Here is a 21,690-nt window from a genome sequence, read left to right on the forward strand (position 1 = left end):
GTTGCTTGTGTGCAGCTCCAGAGAGGCAGCACGATGAGCCAAACTAGGGAAGCCGGAGAGATGGAGCAAGCAGCTGGAGTGCAAAATCTGGTGGAGAGGAACCGAGATTTGGAACAGCATGTGGCTCTCCTGACGGCGCGGCTGGACGAAAGACGGACTCAGGATGCACAGGTCAGACCCACCCCCATCGCAAGGAAGGTACCGGGGCTGGTACACAAGTTTGGGGGGAAACCCCAGGACTACAATGCGTTCTGAACGGAAATAGAGTACGCTTTGGAACTGCAGCATAATGACTTTGCTGATGATGGGGAAAGGGTAGCCTACATTGTGGGGCATCTGGAGGATGGGGCACGGGAATGGATCAGGCCCCTAATGGCGACGCAAAATGCTGCCTTGAAGGACCTTAGGAAATTTTTCCAGGCGATGAATGCGATGTATTCCAGTGAAGTGGAGCAAAGTGTGACTCGGCGGGAACTGATGGGGTGCAAGCAGGGGAGCCAGTCAGTTAGAGACTACTGGTCGCGCTTTGCGATGTTGATCCACCGGCTCGGGTGGGATCTGGACTCTGAACCTATTCAAATGTTGTTTGAGGAGGGGTTGTCCCCAACTGTGAAGGACGAGCTGTCCCGCGCACCCCGCCCACAGTCGATGGATCAGCCGACCAAGGCTGTGCTTGTGATTGGAGTGCGGCAGGAAGCGCGGGCTCAGGAGAAACGCGAAGTGAGAGGGGAACGTTGCCATGACTACAGCATTCCTGAAATACCGAGACAGCTTTCCCAGGCGGCTGAGCCAATGGAAATAGATGGCGCGCGCGTGCGTGCACGAGGTTTCAAACTCCAGTGAAGGTCGCAAGAGGGAGGGGAAGGATTGGAAAACCACCAAGAAGTGTTTCCTCTGCCAACGGCCAGGACATTTTGCCAGGGTCTGCCCTCAAAGAAAGGCCTGGCAAGGGATGGTGGGAGCTGCTGGCTGTGAGGAGAAGGGGGAGGAAGGGCGGGCGCAGGGAAACGCCAATGCCTGGATGCCAACCAGCGGGGGCAGCAGCCAGGCCAGCGACCAATAGAAGTGCCCCAGCCTGACCCTCCCAGGGCAGCTATAGCCATAGAAGTGATGCTAGAACTCCCGAATGGGCACCCAGTCAAAGTGGAGGGGCTGCTGGATTCAGGCACCTCCTGCAATTTCTTCAGCAGGGACTTCACGCTGGAGCACCAACTCCACCTGCTGCCCCTGGATTTTCCCTTGCAAGTGACCACCATTGATGGCAGGGAACTTCTGGGGGGGGGGGAGTGACACACCAGACCCTGCCAATGCAAATGAGGGTTTCCAGGCACACGGAGACCATTGCCTTTCACGTGGCCACACTGGCAGGACCCCCAATAATACTGGGGATGAACTGGTTGGCACTGCATGATCCAGTAGTGTCATGGCATCAGCGATCAGTCACCTTTGGGTCAACTTACTGCTTGGAACACTGTCTGGGAGGGGAGAACCCAAGGATGACAGTGGCCAGGGTGGCTGGGCTGGCTGTGGAACCAAAAGGGGAGGTGCCACCACAATATGCTGACCTGAAGGAAGTCTTCAGCGAGAGGGAGGCGGATAGACTACCCCCCCCATAGGCCCTTTGACTGCCAAATCAACTTACTCCCAGGGGCTCAGCTGCCGGTGGGTAAGCTGTATGCCATGTCTGACTGGGAGATGCAGGAGTTGTGGCAATTTATTGACAAGAACCTGAAGAGGGGGTTCATAAGAGAATCAAAGGCGGTTGGGGGCAGTCCGGTGTTCTTTGTGGACAAAAAAGAGACTAATCAGCCCAGACTAGTCGTGGATTATCGGGCCGTCAACATGGTGTCAGAACCCGTGACCTTCCCAATGCCCAGGATTGACGACATTTTAACACGGGTGAGGCAGGGGAAACTTTTTACCAAGCTGGACCTCAGGGGAGCGTACAATTTGATTAGGATAAGGGAGGGGGACAAATGGAAAACCACCATGTTCACCCCCCTGGGGGCTTTTGAGTACTTAGTCATGCCATTTGGATTACAATCGGGCTCCGCCTGTTTTCAAGCATTCATGCACCACGTGTTGGGGCCCCTGCTGTACAAGAACTGCGTAGCCTTTTTGGACGATGTCTTAATCTATTCGGACAATGAGAAGCAACATGTCAGAGACATCAGGGAAGTGCTAAAGAGACTGCAGAAGCACCAGTTGTGGGTCAAGCTGGAAAAATGCCAATTTCATGCCAGAGAGGTTGAGTTTCTGGGGTAAAAGTTGTCAGACAAGGGCCTAGCTATGGACCCAAGCAAGGTGCAGGCAGTGCTGGAATGGAAGGCCCCCAAAACCCGGAAGGATGTGCAGAGGTTCCTAGGGTTCAGCAACTTCTACAGGAAGTTCATCAAGAACTTCGCCCACTTGACAGTGCCCATCACAGATTGTCTCAGTAGCAAAAAGAAGTTCGCCTGGACAGAAAGTGCACAGCAATCCTTTGAAAGACTGTAGAAGGCATTCGCTTCGGAAGAGCAGCTCCTGCACGTTGATCTGGAGAAACCCATGAGGCTGGAGACCGACGCGTCCGATCGAGCCATTAGAGCGGTACTTTTGCAGCCAGGGGCCAAGCAGGGCTGGAGGCCGTGTGCCTTTTTCTCGAGGAAGCTGAGCAAGTCGAAGCAAAACTATACGGTGTATGACCGCGAACTGCTTGCAATCTATGCGGCGTTTCGCCGATGGAGACATCTGTTAATAGGGGCGCAGTACAAGATCCAGGTTTGTACGGATCACAAGAACTTGGAATACTGGAGGACTGCGCGAGTACTCAACCAGAGACAGATTCGATGGGCACAGGAGTTCTCCAAGTTTTCCTTCGAGATCTGATATGTGCCGGGAGAGGAAAACGTAAGAGCAGATGCTCTCTCCCGGAAGCTGGAGTACATGGAAGGAGAGGGACCGCCGGAGGTCCGACACGTGTTCCCCGAGAACCAATGGGTGTGTGGGGGAGCGTTGGTTGGGAAACGAGAACTGGCCAAGCTTACTAGAAACGACGTGTTCGCTCAAACTAAAATCAGGGAACTCCAGGACGGAAGGGAAAACCATGGAGGGTTTGAGGAAAAGGAAGGGCTACTGTATTATAAGGGGGCGCTGTATGTACCGGGGGAGACCTTGAGGGGAAAGGTACTCAAACAACTCCACGACAGCCCAACAGCTGGGCACTTTGGAAAGCACAAGACCATGCTGCTTGTCACCAGGCAGTTCTGGTGGCCAAGGGTGAGGGAAGATGTACGGGAATATGTACGGGGGTGCGACCGCTGCCAGAGGGCAAAGGGGGAGAGGGCTGCCCCCACAGGGTTACTGGAACCCTTACCCACGCCGGGTAGACCCTGGGAGGTGGTGTCCATTGATTTTATGACAGATTTGCCCAAGTCAAGGGGGAAGACAGCAGTCATGGTAGTAGTCAATCTACTGACGAAGATGTGCCATTTCTTTTTTTTTCTTTTTTTTTAAGATATTTTTATTAAACAATTTTTTATATAACAGAAACAAGACGTACATAAACAAACATTCAACAATAATAAAACAAAAAAACACGTACCACTTCATAACCCAATTTCTAAACCTTTCTTCCTCGACCTCCTCTTACTTCCCGTTTCTGTATTCCAAATTCTTACAGTTTTTCAGCGAAATCTTACCTTATTTTATTATAAATTTATGCTAATCACCCTTATTCTCTTTGTCATAATCATTACTAATAGTAACCATTTATTTTCCTCGTGTTCTCCCAAGAACTTGTCTTTATCACTCACTGTTTTTATTCTTCTTTTCTTTCCTTTGTACTTAAAAGACAAGCCTTGGGGAAACTCCCACCTGAATAGTATGTAGTTCCTCTTCAGTAGTGTCACCAAATCCTTGTAAGGGCCTCTTGCATCCAAGATGCTTTTAGGGATGTCTTTAAAAATCTCAATATAAAAATCCTCAATCCGAAGGGTTGTTTGATAATGCAGGTTCAATATTTTATCCCTCTCTTCTTTGGATCTTAGAGTTATCAAGCAATCTCTAGGTCTATTCTTCTTCTGCCTTGTTCCCAACCTGAATGCGCTCTCTATTTTAAATTCTTCTTCTTTCAAATCTTGCTTCCAAAAGTCAGAAAACTCTTTTGTCAAATAATCCACCAAGTTGTCTCCTTCTTTTTCCGGCACAAGTCTAATCCTTAGGTTTTTCTCCTTACGTTGCATATCCTGCATCGAGAGTGTCAGTTCATACTCATCCAGTTTCCTGTACACCGGTGGAAGTTTCCCTTCCACAGCCGTAGCAATTTCCTTCGCTTCTTCAGCTATCTTTCGCGTTGTAGATGAATCTTCCAATAGTTTCCCAATTGCTTCTGCATTAGAGTTCACTTTATTTCCAAGGTCAGTTATACTTTTTGTATTCAGATCAATTTTCCCAGAGATTTCTTCAATTTTCTTATTTGTTTCCGCACCTTGCTTCTTTAATTCCTCTAAAGAGTCACTTATTTTTCCCAAGGCCTTTGTAAACGCATCTTCTGAAGACATTGTTTTCACTCTTGCCTTTGTCGCAGCTGCAGTTGCCGGGGCCCCTGATACAGAGGCCCTTCTTTGCATAGAAGAGTCCACTTTGTATTGTCTACCAGATCTCAGAGTTGTTTCTTGTGAATCTTCTCTCTGTTTACCATCTGCCATAACAAAGTCTTTCATTCAAGGTCATTCCCACACTCTTAAGCTGTCAACAATAAAGAGTTCTCAGGTTTTAACTTCCACTTAGTTGCTGAAACAACCAAATCCTCTAGAGGGCGCAAAATCAGTTTCTGAACTTTAAATTGTTCCCACACTTCCAAAAAGCAAAAGCCCTCCAAATCCCTTACTTTGTAAAAGATCCAAATTGAAAATGTCCTGCAAATGACTTACTATGTAACCAAATACGATGTTTCAAGTTGAGAGTAACCAGAGTTTATATATCAGTTACTTTTTAACCTTATTTGTAACAGCCGTCCTTAGTCGGTGTCTTTCCTCTTTTTGGCAGTCCGACCCCCAGGTAGATAAACAGCGGTAATCAGTTCAATCTCCTTTAATTTAGGCAGGAAATCCCTTTAAAGTCTTCTTCCCCCCCTCCCCTGCCTTTTGGGGGGGAGTTCTTTACTTGGTGTTGGGTTTCTTAGCTCGTAAAAAGCTCCTGTCAAAAGTTACAGCTTCACTGTCTTCCGCTTTAATCTTGCTGCAGGACGGTAAGCAGACTTCCTTTTTAGTACTTATCCGTCTCGGTGCCCGAATTCGTAAATTTTAACGTCCAATTTATGATGCAAACTCAATCCTACTCACGGAAAGTTGCTCTTTTTTAATCCAAAATCTTCGGAAGAAGTCAGCGCTCTCCGCTGTTGGCGACGCGGCTTCGCTCCGCAGGCTGGGTGTGAGCGACTCTCAGCACCGCTCCCCGCACCCTCGGCTGATCTGTAGCCTTTAAAAAGGCTATTTCACGACGTCGGGAGGGGGGCAAAGGTGCCCGCCGAGTCTCCGGTTCACAGGCTACGCGCCTGTGACTTTTGAGGGTCCTTGCTCCGCCGTGAGCAACAAGACCCGAACCCGCGAAGCAGATCTCTCCCGGAGCTCCGGGAGAGATCCGCCATTCAGCGATTGCGCTAACCCGGAAGTCTCGAAGATGTGCCATTTCATAGCTTGCTCACATGCGGTGATGGCAGAGGAGACAGCCAGGTTGTTTGTGGATCACATCTTCAGGCTGCATGGGGCTCCCTCGAGGGTCATCTCAGATCGCGGGAAACAATTTACTTCCCGGTTCTGGAGGAAGCTCATGAGCTTGCTGCAGGTCGAGGTGGGCTTCTCGACGGCGAGACACCCGGAAACCAACAGGCAGGCAGAAAGAGCGAACAGTATACTCCAGCAATACCTACGCTGCTACGTCAGCGAGAGACAGAACGATTGGGTAGAGAAACTAGCGCTGGCTGAATTTGCGTACAATAACGCTGAACATGTGTCCACGGGAATGAGCCCGTTCATGGCCAATTATGGGTGTCACCCCAGGGCCTTCCCGGGGAGAGGGGAGGAAGGATGGAGTGTACCTGCAGCAGAGCAGTTTGTGGAAGAAATGGAGGCCTTGCACCAGCAACTCAAGATGAACTTGGAGCGGGCCAAGGAAGTTTACAAGAGGCAGGCAGACAAGCACCGTCGGGAGGGGGAGGCCATACGGGTGGGAGACCGAGTGTGGTTGTCAACCCAAGGGTTACCCCTAAAGGGAGGGTGCAAGAAGTTGCAGCCAAGGCGGCTGGGACCTTTTGAGGTAACACAGCAGGTGAACCCTGTGGCATTCAAGCTCAAGTTGCCTGACAGCATGAAGATACATCCGGTGTTCCATAGGTCCCTACTCTCACCGTACAGGGAGGGGCGGGAATTTCCGGGGCGGGAGGGAGGAGTCACCACCCACCCGCGGGTAGAGGAGAGGGAACACCACAACCAAGCCACTGAAATACTCGATTCAAGGTGGCGAGGGCGCCAGGTGGAGTACTTGGTAGCTTGGGAGGGAGAACCCAGGTCAGAAAACACGTGGGTCCCCGCTGAGGCGATCAATGATGGGTATCTGGTGGAAGAGTTCCACAGCCTGTACCCAGATAAACCAAAACCACTAGCGAGATTCTGGGAGGAAGAATTTGGAACCACAGACGACGAAGAGGACTTCGTGGGTTTTCCTGCCTCCGAAGAGGAGGGAGGGGAGGTGTCAGAGGGAGAAGAATCAGACTGGGAGGCCCACCCCGCGGGTAGAAATCGGAGCGGGTGGGAAGTGGGTTTTGAATCCTCAGAGGAGGGCGACAGCTCCTTCAGGGGATTCCCCGCATCGTTGGCCGAGGAAAGGGACAAGGTTGGATCAGAAGGTCGGGCCGGGGGTGGAGGGGGTCCTGGGGGGGGAGATGGATGTCAGGGAACTGCCATCGGAGCTAGAGGCGGAGGGAAGGCTCCAGAGGGATGCCGGAGAGGGTCCCAGCAGGGAGAGAGGCAGCCCATCTGCTGGGGAAGGAAATCAGCGTAACACCAGTGGAGAAGGGGGGCAGATGGGGGAATCGGAGAGGAGGCTCCAGCACTCTTCACCGGAGACCAGCGGGCAGAGCATGGGTACGCCGCTGTCCACGCCCACCCTCCGCAGAAGACTTCCGCGCATGGAGAGTAGGCGGAGACTTAGCGTCAAAGAACTTCTTTGCTGGAAGAGGTTCAAGAAACGCCCACTGACGGATTCTGCCAGCGACTGAGACAGTCACGAAGTGAAGTGCTGTCCAGACAGAAAGGGTTCAACCAGGCAACCTAGCCAGGAGTGGCGGCAACTTACGCACGAGCAACCCCTAGAACCATTACAGCCTCTTTCCACCTGCCTTGCCCCACCCTCCGGCCCTGGGTCTCCTCATAAGGAAGCTGTGCATGGAGGAAGAACTGTGAGGGGAGAGACTTCATCAGGCAAGGCCTCCTTCCACCTGCTTTGCTCCACCCTCCAGTCTCTGTTTCTCATTTTGTATTGTATTATGTTGTGCACTGTGGTTTGCTGTTGTTTTATTGATTGGAGTTTAGAAATTACTTATTGTAACTGTTGAGTGGATTTCTGTTTAATTTTGAAATGCTGATATTTAATATTATTCTATATTATTTTAATGAATGTTGAATGTTAATTTATTTGCATATTGTATATTGTATTATGCATATTGTCTTATTTATATGATGTTAGCCGCTCTGAGTCTGGCTTTGGCTGGGGAGAGCGGGAAACAAATAAAATTTATTATTATTATTATTATTATTATTATTATTATTATTATGCCATGGATCCTTGTTCCTAACTCTGAGAGAGGAGGTCGTGGAGGTGTTTCATGAAGGAAGATCTGAAGCCGGCTTTCAGAACTTCTGTTGGGATTCCATCCTGTCATGTGGCTTTACCACTTGCTTGATAGTTAGACTCATAGAACCATAGGATTGTAGAGTTGGAAGGTACTTCAAGAAGGACACTGACAAACTGGAATGTGTCCAGAGGAGGGCAACCAAAATGGTCAAAGGCCTGGAAACGATGCCTTATGAGGAACGGCTAAGGGAGCTGGGCATGTTTAGCCTGGAGAAGAGGAGGTTAAGGGGTGATATGATAGCCATGTTCAAATATATAAAAGGATGTCACATAGAGGAGGGAGAAAGGTTGTTTTCTGCTGCTCCAGAGAAGCGGACACGGAGCAATGGATCCAAACTACAAGAAAGAAGATTCCACCTAAACATTAGGAAGAACTTCCTGACAGTAAGAGCTGTTCGACAGTGGAATTTGCTGCCAAGGAGTGTGGTGGAGTCTCCTTCTTTGGAGGTCTTTAAGCAGAGGCTTGACAACCATATGTCAGGAGTGCTCTGATGGTGTTTCCTGCTTGGCAGGGGGTTGGACTCGATGGCCCTTGTGGTCTCTTCCAACTCTATGATTCTATGATTCTATGATTCATCTAGTCCAACCCTCTGCAATGCAGGAATCTCAAACTGAAGCCTCCATGACAGATTTCCAGCCCCTTGATCATCTTGGTTGCCCTCTCCTGCACGCCTTCCAGCTTGTCAACATCCTTCTTAAATTGTGGTGCCCAAAACGGCACTCCAGGTATGGTCTGACCTAGGCAAAGTAGAGTGGTACTATTACTTCCCTTGAATGGGACACTAGACTTCTGTTGATGCAGCCTAGAAGAGCATTAGTACCCCATCCCCCTGCTGCATCACACTCTTGACTCATGTTAAGCTTGTGGTCTCCTTAGACCCCTAGATCCTAGTAGCCATTTTATTTGTTTTCTTGTTGTTAAATTTCTATAATGCGCTTCACTCAAAGATCACTCAAAACTCACAGTGTGATAGCTTGCATTTTTGAGGTACAGAAACCCTTAATCTAAGTGTAGAAATCATTTCTTACCTATTGATTCAAGTAGAAGGTTCTGGTATTTTCTCTGTGTGACACAAGCTAGAAGTTGGTGTCTTTTCTAGCTGGTGCAACCTGGAACATTTTAACTGACAAGTAAGTTTCCATTCTGCTGAGGGCAGGTGCTGTTTTGGGTTAAGCTGGTTTAAGCAAGAATGAACTGGTCCTGTAATCTTTCTCCCAAGGTCATGGTGCCTTTTAATAACAGGCCAGAGGGAGCCTGGTTTAATTCTCTCTTTTTCTTTCTTGGTTCTCCATCTGCTTTGTTTCTGTGTGTTTTTTCTCATTTGAGTGGTGATTTGTATGTGGTATATTTAACATGATTCAGCATACAATGGACACTGGAGAATGCAAGGCCTGTTTCAGGGGATGTCAAGTACACTGGCTAGCAAGGGAGTTTCCCTCTCCCTCTGGTAGTTTCCAATAAGAAGTAACAAGCCTTCTGTTGTTCCTGGACCCTTTCAGTCATCCGAGTTCTAGGGGAGGGAGGGACTTCCCCACCACTCTCGACTGAAGAATCTCCTAAAGGCTCCCTCCCTCCTGGTTGCCTAGCTACTATTTCAAAAATGTCCAGCTCTTCCCACAATTGAGCAGCCTCTGTATCTACTGGTCTCTCAGCTTCTGGTGTTAAAAACTTCCTGATACAGGGCTGCCTTCAGATGTCTTCTAAAAGTTGTGTAGTTCTTAATCTCCTTGACATCTGGTGGAAGGGTCTTCCACAAGAAGGCCCTCTGCCTGGTTCGCTGCAACCTCACTTCTCACAGTGAGGGAGCCAGAAGAAGACCCTTGGAGCTGGACCTCCAGGCTGGACTATGGGGGTGGAGATGCTCCTCCAGGTATACAGGGCTGAGGCCATTTAGAGGATTAAAGGTCAGCACCAACATGTTGAATTGTGCTCAGAAATATACTGGGAGCCACTGGAGATAGGACCAGTGTTATATGATTCTTGTATCTTTATACAGAAGGGCAGGTTATGAATGACAGAAATCATTTTTGAACAATATTTTTATTGGTAGTGACATATAAACATAATGAACAATAAGATAAACAAGGGTACATAGTTATGAGGGGTTTCTAGCATATGAAGCTTATCAGAGTCCAATTCTGAGTTTGTGCAGATCTATCTTTCTTTCCAAGTACAGTTCTCGATGAGTTGCCATTGGTTGAAGGTCAGTTGCATGCAGGGCTTTTTTGCATCTGGAACTCACTTGAACTCAGTTCTGACACCTCTCAGGTGGACACCATTGTGAGAGAGCAAGGGAGGTGTTCATGGTAGGTTCCAGTACCCTTTGAGTGTGGAAAAATAGCACTGGTGGCATGTATGTTTTGATGATGATACATTCAATAAATATAGACCAAACATATTGAAATTTGACTGCTTCTGTTCCTTTTCTTTGTGCTTTAAGTTTTCAAATGAAGATTTACACTAATGCGCTTTGCCATATTTCCTGGTACAAGTGTTGAGACAGGAAGCTTTCCAATATTACTAGCAGAGTTTATGAGGAGTAAGGATTCTTCTGGGGGATATGCTTTGAAGGTAAAGTATGTACCCGGCCTAAATAAAAGAAATAAAACTAATAACTTTTGAAAAAATAAGTAGTATAATAAATCTGAAATAAACATTTCCCTGGATTTATGCTTTATGTGGAATGCTGATTGGATATGATCAGCAGCCAATCAGGAAATGGTATAGCCTAAATGGGAGGAGTTCTGGAATGCTTGACATCACAAGGGAGGTGGTTCGTAGCCAGTGGAAGGATGAAAAACCCTTAGGAAGAAATTAGGGAAAAGATTGTTCCATGACAACATCAAGGTATCTAAACAGAAAAAGGTCTGATGGGTGGAACACTTTCCTTACAAGCTTTGATATTTGCAGGGTCTCATTCCAGGGCCAAAAGGTCACTAAGAGGCTAAATGATAAGGAGCTTTTAGAAACTACAGGTGGTCTTTCTCTTTTAAATACTAGAACTCAGGGTCATCCAATGAAACAGAGTGGTGGAACATTTGAGGGCTGTGTACAGGTGCTGTATTACCAGTTGTATCACTGTATTGGCCAAAAGCAACCACCAGGCAACCAAGAGGTACTTTGGATTCCACTGGACGGAGACTCTTAGGTAGAGACAAACTTTTATTAATTGGTAAACATTAGCAAAGAAATTGATCAGCAACGTAGAATACAGTCTAACAGAAAACCAGCAGCAACTTGAATAAGCTGTAAAGCCAATAATGTAATCTATAAGCAGGCAGCCCTGTTTAGGGAAGTTTATAATGACTGATGTTTTAATGTATTTTTAATCTTTTGTTGGAAGCCGTCCAGAGTGGCTGGGGAAACCCAGCCAGATGGGAGGGGTATAAATAAATTATTATTATTATTATTATTATTATTAAGCAAAAGATCTTAGGCCACAATAATCATAATACAGATAGAAATAGGTTTAGTTCTTCATGTGTCCCCAACCAAAGGAGATTTGGAAGACTTATCTCGGACACTTCAGACTGGCAGGTGGTCGTTCTCTTCACATTCTGGAATGGAGCATAGAACAATGTATCAAGATCTCCCTGTCTCCTTCAGCTGCTGGCCCTTATATAGACCACAGAGTAGGTCTCATGCCAAGCTGACAACAGATGTAATTCATGATGTAATTCCATTCCCATCCTTTGATCTGACCTGGGAGTCGACACATGTGGGCGTGAGCCTTCAATTGCATTCTTTATCTGTGCAGTTCAGTTAATGTAAGGTTACTTTGCTCCATCCATCCCTCATGCAGTCAGGTGTTTGATAGCTAGCCAAGTCATGAAGTTGCTTTCACTTCTTCTCAAACAGCCAGGTTCCTTATAGTAAAGCTACAGCTACATGGCAGATCACATTCTGTTTTATTCCCTGGCAATACAGGTGCCCTGCTCTGATTCATGGGCCCAGTTTGTCAATCCAGATCTAGGATCATGATCCAGAAAATACAAGTCTTTGGAAAACCCATTTGCTAGCTCAGATGGCTTCAAAACAGAATTAGACAACAGCCTTCTTTCTTTCTTTCTTTCTTTCTTTCTTTCTTTCTTTCTTTCTTTCTTTCTTTCTTTCTTTCTTTCTTTCCTTCCTTCCTTCCTTCCTTCCTTCCTTCCTTCCTTCCTTCAGCTGCAGCATCAGATGTCAGGCTGGGTCATTGCCAAAAGAAAATGAAGTGGCACACTTGGAGAGCCTGTGTAAGAGCTTCCCTCTGTTTCTTTTCCAGGTCCAACTCATGGTCTCCAAAGTCTTGCTAGACTCAATTGGATTTACATGCATCCAACTGAGACCAGATCTAGGACTCCATCTTTTCTGATGATTAGGAGGTAGTTATATAACTAAATGTATATACCTTCTTTAAAGGGTGAGGAACATGTGGCCCTCCAGATGTTACTGGTCTACAACTCCCGTCATCCCCAACCATTGACAATGATGCCTGTGATGGAGGGAGTTGGCACCCAGGAACATCTGAAGACCTCATAGATCCCACATGATCTATGAAATGGTGAACATCTTCTAACGTATTGTGGGAAGCCACTTTCAGCCTGAGGGCTGGTATCTTGATGAAAACAGCTCTAGTTGCTGCTGTAAAAGGGACAAACACAACATTGAAAGGCATGTGGACCTTTAGGCATGGTAATTTGGCACAGTAAGTAATCCTGACATAAACAGATAGCCTGTAAATAAACACCAATAAATATTGCAAAGCAAGATATTTCTTTTTAGCACACACCAGTAACTGAGATTTCAGCTGCAATATTAGCAGGGGGTGGGGGGAAAATACGCCATCTGATCTGGTCAGCTGATGTACAGATCAACCCATTTCTTCCCCAAAGAAGATTGCCCCAAATTTGATTTACACTGTAAAATAAATATAGAGTGAACATATGGATTAAACCCATAACTGTTGTTTGCAAATGCTTACTGAACATCTAGAAACTAGATGTGCAGGAGCTTAGAGGAAATAGAATGCAAAATGAAAATGTGCTATATTACCTAAAACATTTTTAAAAATTCCTTGGAATCCATATGGAACATCTTTTTGGTTTAAATGTCTTTATACGAAAGAATTGTGTAAAAAAGTGTAATATTGGAAATGCCTCATTGAGACCCAATTTTGACTAGAAGTTGTTGTGCATATCAACTTTGTACCAAGGAAATCCTTGACCTTTGTAGATGTGCATCTACTTTAAAATTTATGTTCCTGTAATAGAAAGATTAAGTGGTTCTTTATAAAAGTCAGTCCTTTATTAGGCATAGCAAACCACACATTATCAAACAAACACCATATACAAATTGTGCAAAATACGAATTCAGCACAACAAGGTTTGTCCCAGTCAGATTTTTAACTCCAGAGAAAATCAATTTGCATAAATAATACAATATAACACTACCACATCACCGATCAATTAAGAACCACTAAATCTCTTTATAATGGCCCAGTCTTTCTACATGGACAGCTCTCAAAATTCAGCCACTATTAAAGTAATTTGATCATTCCTGTCCGAGAGCAGATCCTTAACCTTTGGTGGCATAGAATTGAGCCTGTTAAGTTGTAAGGCCTCTAATAATTGTCTTCTGGCATAAATGCCAAATCAGAAGAAAAGAAAATATGCTCCAAAGTATCATATTCCTGTTTGCTACATTTGCAGAGATGCTCTGCTTCTGGGAGAGCTAAATATCTTCCAAGAGAGATGAAATGCAGGACAACAAAAGCAAATATTGTGAGCTTTGATGCTTGACAAGAGACATACTCTGGGTCTTGAAGGTTAAACACCCACCATCCAACCAATGTGTTCATAGTCTTATCCTCCATGTTATAATAGCTTGTTGTTTCACAGAGAACACTGAGAGGATGGGGAAGCCAATGCCTGCAAGGCGTGCAACATCCAGAAGATATGTAATGTCCAGAAAGCGTAAAGCAGCAGCAAAAGAAACTGGTGGTCTGTATACAGCACAGTCATATGGGATGAGGTTTCTCATGAAGCAGAGGAATGCATGGGAAAGGGAAGTTGATGGAGAGACAGGCAGGGAGTGGAGCCAGTCAGGTTGTGCTAGGGAGGAGTGCAGAGAAAAGCACACACAACTCTTTCGGTGCTAGAGATCCACTAATCCCCATAGAAACCCCAGGATTCAGCACACTTTTTGCTGCTGACTGTGGTGTTCCTTTACTGTGTGCAGCTAGGAATGTCTCCACCATTAGGCAGAATGAGGCAGTCGCCTCAAGTAGCAGGTGCTGGGGTGGGTAGAGATGGGTAGACCACACAAGTTCCACTGAACCTTCTCAGTTAGTCTGCTGCCCCATCAGCAGCATCGAAATATCAGCCAAGGGCCTGGCTAGTCTAGCTTCTGTATGTGGAATTATGTGCATGGAGGGGGCATCTTGTCATTTGTCTGGGGTGCAGAAAGTAACATCAAAGGCTCCTGTCTTCTGATGCAGACATTTGTAAAAAAAAGTTTCCTCAAGCAGCAAGGCATCTCGCTTTGCTTCCTCCACCTGCTTATCCTCCCAAGTGCCCACCCCCTGAACAATGGACTGTCTCTGGCTGATGGCTGCCACAGCATATGGAAACCCTTTTTCCTGGGTTGGGAATGGTATGTTGGCTATCGATGGTTAAAGCAGAATTGTCTTTCTTCAAGCATCTGGTTTTCAGGACTTGGTTACCTTCTTCCATTCTCCAACGGGTGAAAGATTTGTCATACTTGAGATTTGCATCCTTAGTGCCATGACACTGCTGATTTTCCTTCTATGTAAGTACATAATTAGCATACTTTACAACTAATGTCACGGGCTTTCCTTCAATGCCAATAGCATTTCAAAAAAGAGATGGCAGGATCCACCTTCCATTTACCCTCTTCAACTCTCTTTGATTTCAGGGGTTGAGTTACAGCTGTCACCCAGTGAGAGCAATGACACTGTTTTGTTCTCCCTGAATAAGTGAGTTCCAGCACTTGGAACAGAAGCACAGGATAACACAAGTCCCTGGGACACCCTGGACAATTCCCTTTCCCAGCTTGCAATTCTCTCCTCCTTTCCCAACTAATCCTCATTTGCTGGGGGGAGAGCCCCCATTCTTGATCCTCGCCACCCTGCCCTCTGCCAGGGCTCCAGTCCCCTGAAGGAAAGTGCTTGGGGGAAACAGGCTGCAGAGGATAAGGCCATGGCCAAAGTGGGAGGGTCCAGAGCCTACCTAAATATCAAGATATATGCAAGGCTTTTTTCAGCCAGAATTCATCAGTACTCAGTTCCAGGCCCTCTCAGGTGGGCTCCGTTGCCAATCTAAGAGAACAAGGGAGGCATTCATGCTGAGTTCCAGTGCCTCTTTTTCTAGAAAAATAGAACTGGATAGATGAACAAATGGCCTATATTCATAGCTAATTGATATTTAAAGGGCACTCAAAGTAAGCAAAGCTCAGGGGGAGGAAACCAAATGATCCAAGAATTTGCATACAGCAGGGCATTTGGCAGCCTGGCAAATGCAAGTCCACAGGACAAAGAGGACAGGGGTATCTGGACACCCAAAAATCTAAAGCTCTTAAAGGAAGGCCAAACCATCTGATAACAGAGGAAAAAGTCAGCAATTTAAATTCAATATTAAAAGCAGTTTGAAACCAAGTATCCCCTCCCACAGGTCATCAGACCAGGGTGCTAGAAAACAATTTCTTCATTTCTTTTCTACCTACCTCCTCCTTAGATCAGAAGGAAGTGAAAAACAGAGAGGAGTTTCAAGTGGCAATGACCATGATTCGAAACTTTGTTGTTGGGATTGATTCAAACTATAAGGACAAGGATGGTAAGCATTTTATATACAAATCCTCACTTTTGCTAGAACATGCTTAATTTAAATTCCTGTAGTTCAATTTGGGATTCATATTGTGTGAGCAATACTCATATTCAATGAAACTCATCACCCAATAGAGTTTATCACTTTTTCATTCCTCAGCAGGAAGAAAAGCAGGTGGTTGTGACTCTCACATCTCCCCACTAGAAATGCTGTCCTCTCCCATCACACTGTAATTCACAATGTTTGTGCTAGTGCTAGATTTTAGCACTAGTGCAAAGGAACTTTGCCCCCACTTCTCCCTGCATGCCATCACCAAAACTGCACTGCAGGGTGGGGAGAAACTTCAGAACAGAATGGAGGGAAAGGGGCTGAAGATTGCATTGCACAAGGAGAAATTCCTGAGCTTACAGAACGCCCTCTTTAGAACCATGTGGAATGCAACCCAATATTCATTAGGAAAAGAGTTTGGGTGCCTGTATTTTCTTAGATTTCAGAAAGCATAATAGAAAACTAAAGTAATCTTTGCAAATTTGGCTTTACTGCGTGACTCAGTGGGGAATTGTTTTGTGACCCTGTGATTCCCAGCAGAAAAGGAGGACATAGGAAGGGAACATTAGAGATACTTCATGAGCCACTTTCAATATGAGAATAGGATAGTGGATTGCATGGGTCTTTGGTCTGATCCAGCTGCAGGATTCTTCTGAGGCTTTTCATTGGTGATCTCAGCCACAGAGAATCAAGTCTGCCCTCATATTCATAAGAACCCCATCCTGGAGCTCTGCTTATTGTTTCAGGCTAGAGTGTTTAAAAATGTTTGAAAATGGTTTCTTAATATTTGCAGATTGTTATTTCAGATACTCCTGCCTTAAACTGTTTCAAATCTTTTAGACTTCCAAATACTCGCTGTGGCTCAAAACATATCAGAGGAAATGGTGTATTATGCCAACATAAATGATCAACTGCAAAAAGAAATTGGTAAGATACCCTACAATGCTGAAGAATTGTAGTACAGTGGGAACCTGCCCTGATTCAGCACCAGCTGAAAGCCCCTCCTCTAGCTGAAAACTCTTAGAGCCAGAGCAGAGAGCTGCTCTCCTTTGCATCCAGCCACCCTAGGGAAACATCAGATAGTCAGTTCTTTGAATTGATTTAGTTCTATAGGGAGGAAAGAAAAGATTTTGCCATTCTTTGCTGTAAGAGAGACAATCAGAACAGGTCAGCTAAAAGACCTGTCCTTTATTATATTCCCCCATGAGAGAGTGATTCTTGAATAGCACTCCCGAGGCAACTTCTGCCAACTTGGTCAGAGAGATTGCTGGGCAGTGGGGTGGTTGGTGCAACAGCAAAATCTCTTTCCTGTTTCACAAGCCCTTCATCGGAAAGAAGCCATGAAGGCCACTCACATAATGATTTGGCCCATTAGCATGTGGGATAAGATACCTGTGGACCATCGCAACCCTCATTCTACCCACAGGCCTCTTCTGGTGCCACAGCAAGTACACAGACCACAAAAGCTAGGTCATGAGAGGGTCCTCCATTAATCTGCACAGGTCTCTAAGGTGGGCTCTCCTTTATTAAATACACCAAGAGAAAAGAGCACACCAAGAACTCAGACCAATGTAAGTTTCAATAGTGGGAGTGGTCCCTACTCACAAATCAATAGTCAATAGTAACAAAAACTAATCCATTCAAAAGTATGTATTCTGACAAGAATTACAAACTCAAATAGAAATTACAAACTCCAACAGAGATTACAAACTCAAACTCATAAAGATATGTATAACACAATTATTCGTTTTCTCTCTTTCATCCTGAGCTCTGCTGGATGGCACAATGGAGGAAACAAAGCAAGCCTTCCTTGTAGCCTTCACTGCCACTTGGCAGGCTCAATGATAATCCCTCACAAGCAATCAAATGCATTCAACTGAATTTTTTCTCTAATTGAGTTCAAGCCATCTCCCAGCTTTTCTCTTCGCCCTAACCTCTGCAGTATACCAGGGGGCCAAGCAGGCTGCATGAAGCGGGAGAGGGGGCTCAGGGCCAATCGTGTGGCACTCCCTCCCACCCGATGTTAAGGAAATAAACAACTATCTGACTTTCAGAAAACATCTGAATGTAACTTTGTTCAAGGAATTCTTTTATGATTTGTGTACAATTGTGTACAATTGTGTTTTAATTTGTTGGAAGTCTCCCAGAGTGGCTGGGGAAAACCCATTCAGAAGGGCAGCATGTAAATAAAGTACCGTTGTTGTTGTTGTTGTTGTTGTTGTTGTTGTTCGGTTGTTCCTGAGCTCGGTGAAAGCTTGGCAGGAGCAGCAGTTAGATCAGCTGGATCCCCCAGCAGTTAGATCCCCCAGAGCCATTGGAAGCCCACTGGATCCATCCTGCCATCTCGGATAGGGAGACAGCTAGGCAGCAAAGCAGGTGGAAAACCAGCAGAATCCCTCATCTGTCCCAGTTGCCCAATGTCAGGAATACACACTCTAGATTCCCCCCCCCCCCGCAACTGGACACTTAGCTTATAGAGAGAAAGAGAATTTTGATAAACCACAGCTGCCCCCCTTCCCCAACCTTTAATTCTGCCCTGATGTTGCCCTAGGTATCCAGGTGGAAACAAGTAGGTGAGGCCCCTGGGGTTCAGATAAGGCCTGTGAGGGGACATACATCTTTTATCTATTCCCTCAAATAAAAGATTCTTGACTGCGCTCCCAGCTATGCCCACGCAGGTATTTCCTGCATCATAAGGATGGATTGAAGAGTCAATGTTCTTATTTTAATCTTTCTGAGCTTCCCAGATGAATGTATGTTATCATGTGGCCACAAAAATGAACTTAACAAAAATAATTGAAATCAACACAGAAATACAAGATTGTACCCCTTAAATTCCCTGTCTTGTTTTCTTTTTCTCTTCTTCCTCCATATCTGCTTGACTCAAAGACATCCTTACTAGAAACTTGAATGATGGTTGGGTTTTATATTCAAGGGCCTTCTATTTCTTTTCTCTTGAGCTACGCACATGGGTGGATTCCCAAAGAAAGTGTGAGAGGGAAGGCGCCAAGCTCATTTCTATACAAACAAAGGAAGAACAGGTGAGCATCAAAGCCGAGTATAGAAAAGACAGGGGATCTCTTTGAGTCAAAGGGTTCTTATCATTACTATCCATTTAAGAAGGTCCTATCCACCTCTATGCAGCCAAGACAGCAACTCCATCAGTCAAACCAAAGGGTGGGTGGGGCAGGGAACAGCTGCTACCATCTAGGACTCAATGAGGTTTCTTAGAGCTGCTGAACTCTAATAGCCTGAAGCTGGCAGTCAGGAAGGAGGTCTTGAAGGAAGAGGAGTAGATACTCAAGGGGAATCTATCCCTTGAATTTCCTGTAGATTCTTCCTCTACTCTGTACTGAGTGCTTAGAAAAAAGGTTTCCCTCACCACCCTAACCTTCTGGCAGGAGAGTATCATGGAGATGACTCTAGAGGAGCTTGCAAGGTATATCCCTCTCCCAGCCCCTTAGCCCTAGCAGAGGGGCTACTGGGGTGCTGCAAGGCACAGACATGTGTGAGATCCCATCATCATGCCATCAAGCATACCACAACTGGACTGATTCCAGTGTCTCTGGAACCAACCATCAAACATGGATGCAGAAATTGGAGTATTTGACACACAGGTCACTGTCCTGCTAGGTAGTTCCAAGATGAACTGTTCTGTGGCACAGTCATTTACAGTTTCTGGAAATTTTAACTTTGTGTCAGAACTGGGACTCATATGTAGCCAGTCTCGGTGAGGGTAGGTGAAGTTACCCTTCACTACAATATTTCCTAATTGGGATGCTTCCTTGATTCCATCATCAGTATCATCCATCAGCAGCAGCATCATAATTTGGATCAGGGGCACAGTAACACATCCTCAGTATTCGGCGTATGGGATCCAAGGTGTTTGAGTACCAAGGCGTTCGAGAATGAAAGTACCACTGTATAGTTTTGATCACTGCTTCCCACAAAAATGTGTATTGGACCTTCAATGGTGACACCTGCTCCTTTATGCCTGTTGAATGTCGGTAAAGGCAGTCTCCCAGAGAAAGGGACATTGTCTAGAAAGACTTTGTGAGAAGTGTTTTTCTCCTCATCCCTACTGATGATTTTCTGTTTTTCTTTCTCCCCACCCCCACCCTAGTATTTTATAAACCAGGAAGTAAAACTCCGTAAAATGGTTTTTTGGATTGGATTATTTCAAAACACGGAAAGGACATGGACATGGCTGTCAGGTTCAAAGCCTGCAAGCACGTAAGTTTTTGCAGCAAGATTTCTTAATGGCATGTGCTCCAAAAAGTTGCAGATTATGTTTACATAATTAATTATTTCCATCTCCAAATATATTTTGCCATGCAATTTTCTCTACTACCAAAGATCTACATATGTACTCCACATCATTGCCCAGATGAGCGGCTGCTGCTTCTCATTAGGTTGGAGAGGCAGGAAGGCTATTCTTCGTGCTTCTCCAACCTAGTGAATGGTTTGCTCTGATTAGCTCAGCTTCAAAAGGATTTGCAGGAACCTAAAGCTGAGCAACACTGTCTTTAGGAAAATATTTATACAGTGGTACCTCTGGATGCGAATGGGATCTGTTCCGGATCCCCATTCGCATCCTGAAGTGAACTCAACCCACATCTGTGCGTGCGGGTCACGATTTGCCACTTCCGCGAATGCGCGTGATGTCATTTTGAGCGTCTGCACATGCGCGAGCGGTGAAACCCGGAAGTAACGCACCGCAACCCGGAAATGCTTAACCCGAAGCTCTTCAACCCAAGGTATGACTGTACAGTTATCTGCACAAATCTGCACAGGGAGTTCGTGAGGAAGTAGACATCCAATCTTGATTGATCAGTGCTGGTCTTTCTTTTCTTTTCAGGTACTGGAATTACTATGAGCCAAATAGACAACCAGGCCATGACTGTGCTGCTATGTCCTTTGATTGCTACTATGACAGATGCTGGATGGCATTACAATGTGAGCGACGCATACAGTATATTTGTAAGAAGGTGCCAGATGATGCTTGGCTCTAAGAAGACACTTTAAGATGAATGAAGCTGTATCCCATGATTTCTACACAAAAGCAAAACCAAGAGATCACCGCATCCCACAGTTTTAATGCACAATCCACAATCCGCCATCTAGGTTATGGGACTCTCTGGCATCACCCCTCACGATCACCTTGAATAGAACTTATTCTGCAAGCTCAGACGTAGATGGCTACAAAAATAGAGAATGGAAGGGTCCGATCATATCCTGTTTTCTGTTTACTGTATTTATTTGCAATGCATAGCAATATTTGTTTCCTTTTTTCTTTCTTTCTTTTTTTAAAACTTTTATTTTGCTTTAAACAGGTACATATAAATATAGACAACCAAAATTACAAAGGAAAATTCCTTAATAGTAATGAAAAAAAACTTTTAAAACTACAAAAAATATCAAAGTACATGACACAGAACATAAGTAACTATGGAAAAGATAAAAGAAAAGAAAAAAGAAAAAAAGAAAAAGAAAAAGGAAGATGAGCCAAAGCAGGAAGGCTCATCTATTGTACACTTCCGTCAAGCTCACAACAGATCATTATTCTTATCAATTATCTCTATCTGCATTCCAAAGGAATCCCTCATCTTGGTATCAGGGAACATTTCTCTATGCGGCATCATTCTAAACATAGCCAGATCTTTCTTGCTGAGCCCTTGTCCCCTAAATAATTATTTAAACATTCCCATTCTTCTTTCACCAATTTTTTAGGTTTATCTCTTATTGCATCTGTCAGCTTTGCGAGCTCCAAGTACTCGCACAATTTGACTACCCATTCCTCTTTAGTGGGTGTATTTTTATCTTTCCAGTGTTTTGCCACTATAACCCTTGCTGCTGACGTTGCATACATAAATAGCCTAGTTTTGTTTTTGGGAATATTATCTGAAACCATTCCTAGTAAAAATT

General features: G+C 45.3%; 1 protein-coding gene and 1 long non-coding RNA gene across 4 annotated transcripts in view; both read left to right on the plus strand.

Moving 5' to 3' along the window:
- LOC310742314 (uncharacterized protein) overlaps positions 1–20,998 on the plus strand; it is a 54,920-nt gene extending 33,922 nt beyond the window's left edge. For all 3 annotated transcript variants that reach the window (XM_083571608.1, XM_083571609.1, XM_083571606.1), the window contains exons 6-10: positions 15,628–15,726; positions 16,606–16,692; positions 18,655–18,806; positions 19,889–19,998; positions 20,624–20,998. In XM_083571608.1, the coding sequence (XP_083427734.1) occupies positions 15,628–15,726; positions 16,606–16,692; positions 18,655–18,806; positions 19,889–19,998; positions 20,624–20,777 (602 nt within the window). In that variant the 3' untranslated portion in view covers positions 20,778–20,998. The remainder of the gene's footprint in view (positions 1–15,627; positions 15,727–16,605; positions 16,693–18,654; positions 18,807–19,888; positions 19,999–20,623) is intronic.
- On the plus strand, positions 10,245–12,782 carry LOC310742501. Its single transcript, XR_014538469.1, has 3 exons — positions 10,245–10,741; positions 12,159–12,341; positions 12,384–12,782. It is a non-coding gene; the product is annotated as an uncharacterized lncRNA (long non-coding RNA).
- Positions 20,999–21,690: the final 692 nt, after the last annotated feature.

Source organism: Podarcis filfolensis (assembly GCF_964270895.1).
Source record: "Podarcis filfolensis genome assembly, chromosome: 9".
Classification (NCBI taxonomy): domain Eukaryota; kingdom Metazoa; phylum Chordata; class Lepidosauria; order Squamata; family Lacertidae; genus Podarcis; species Podarcis filfolensis.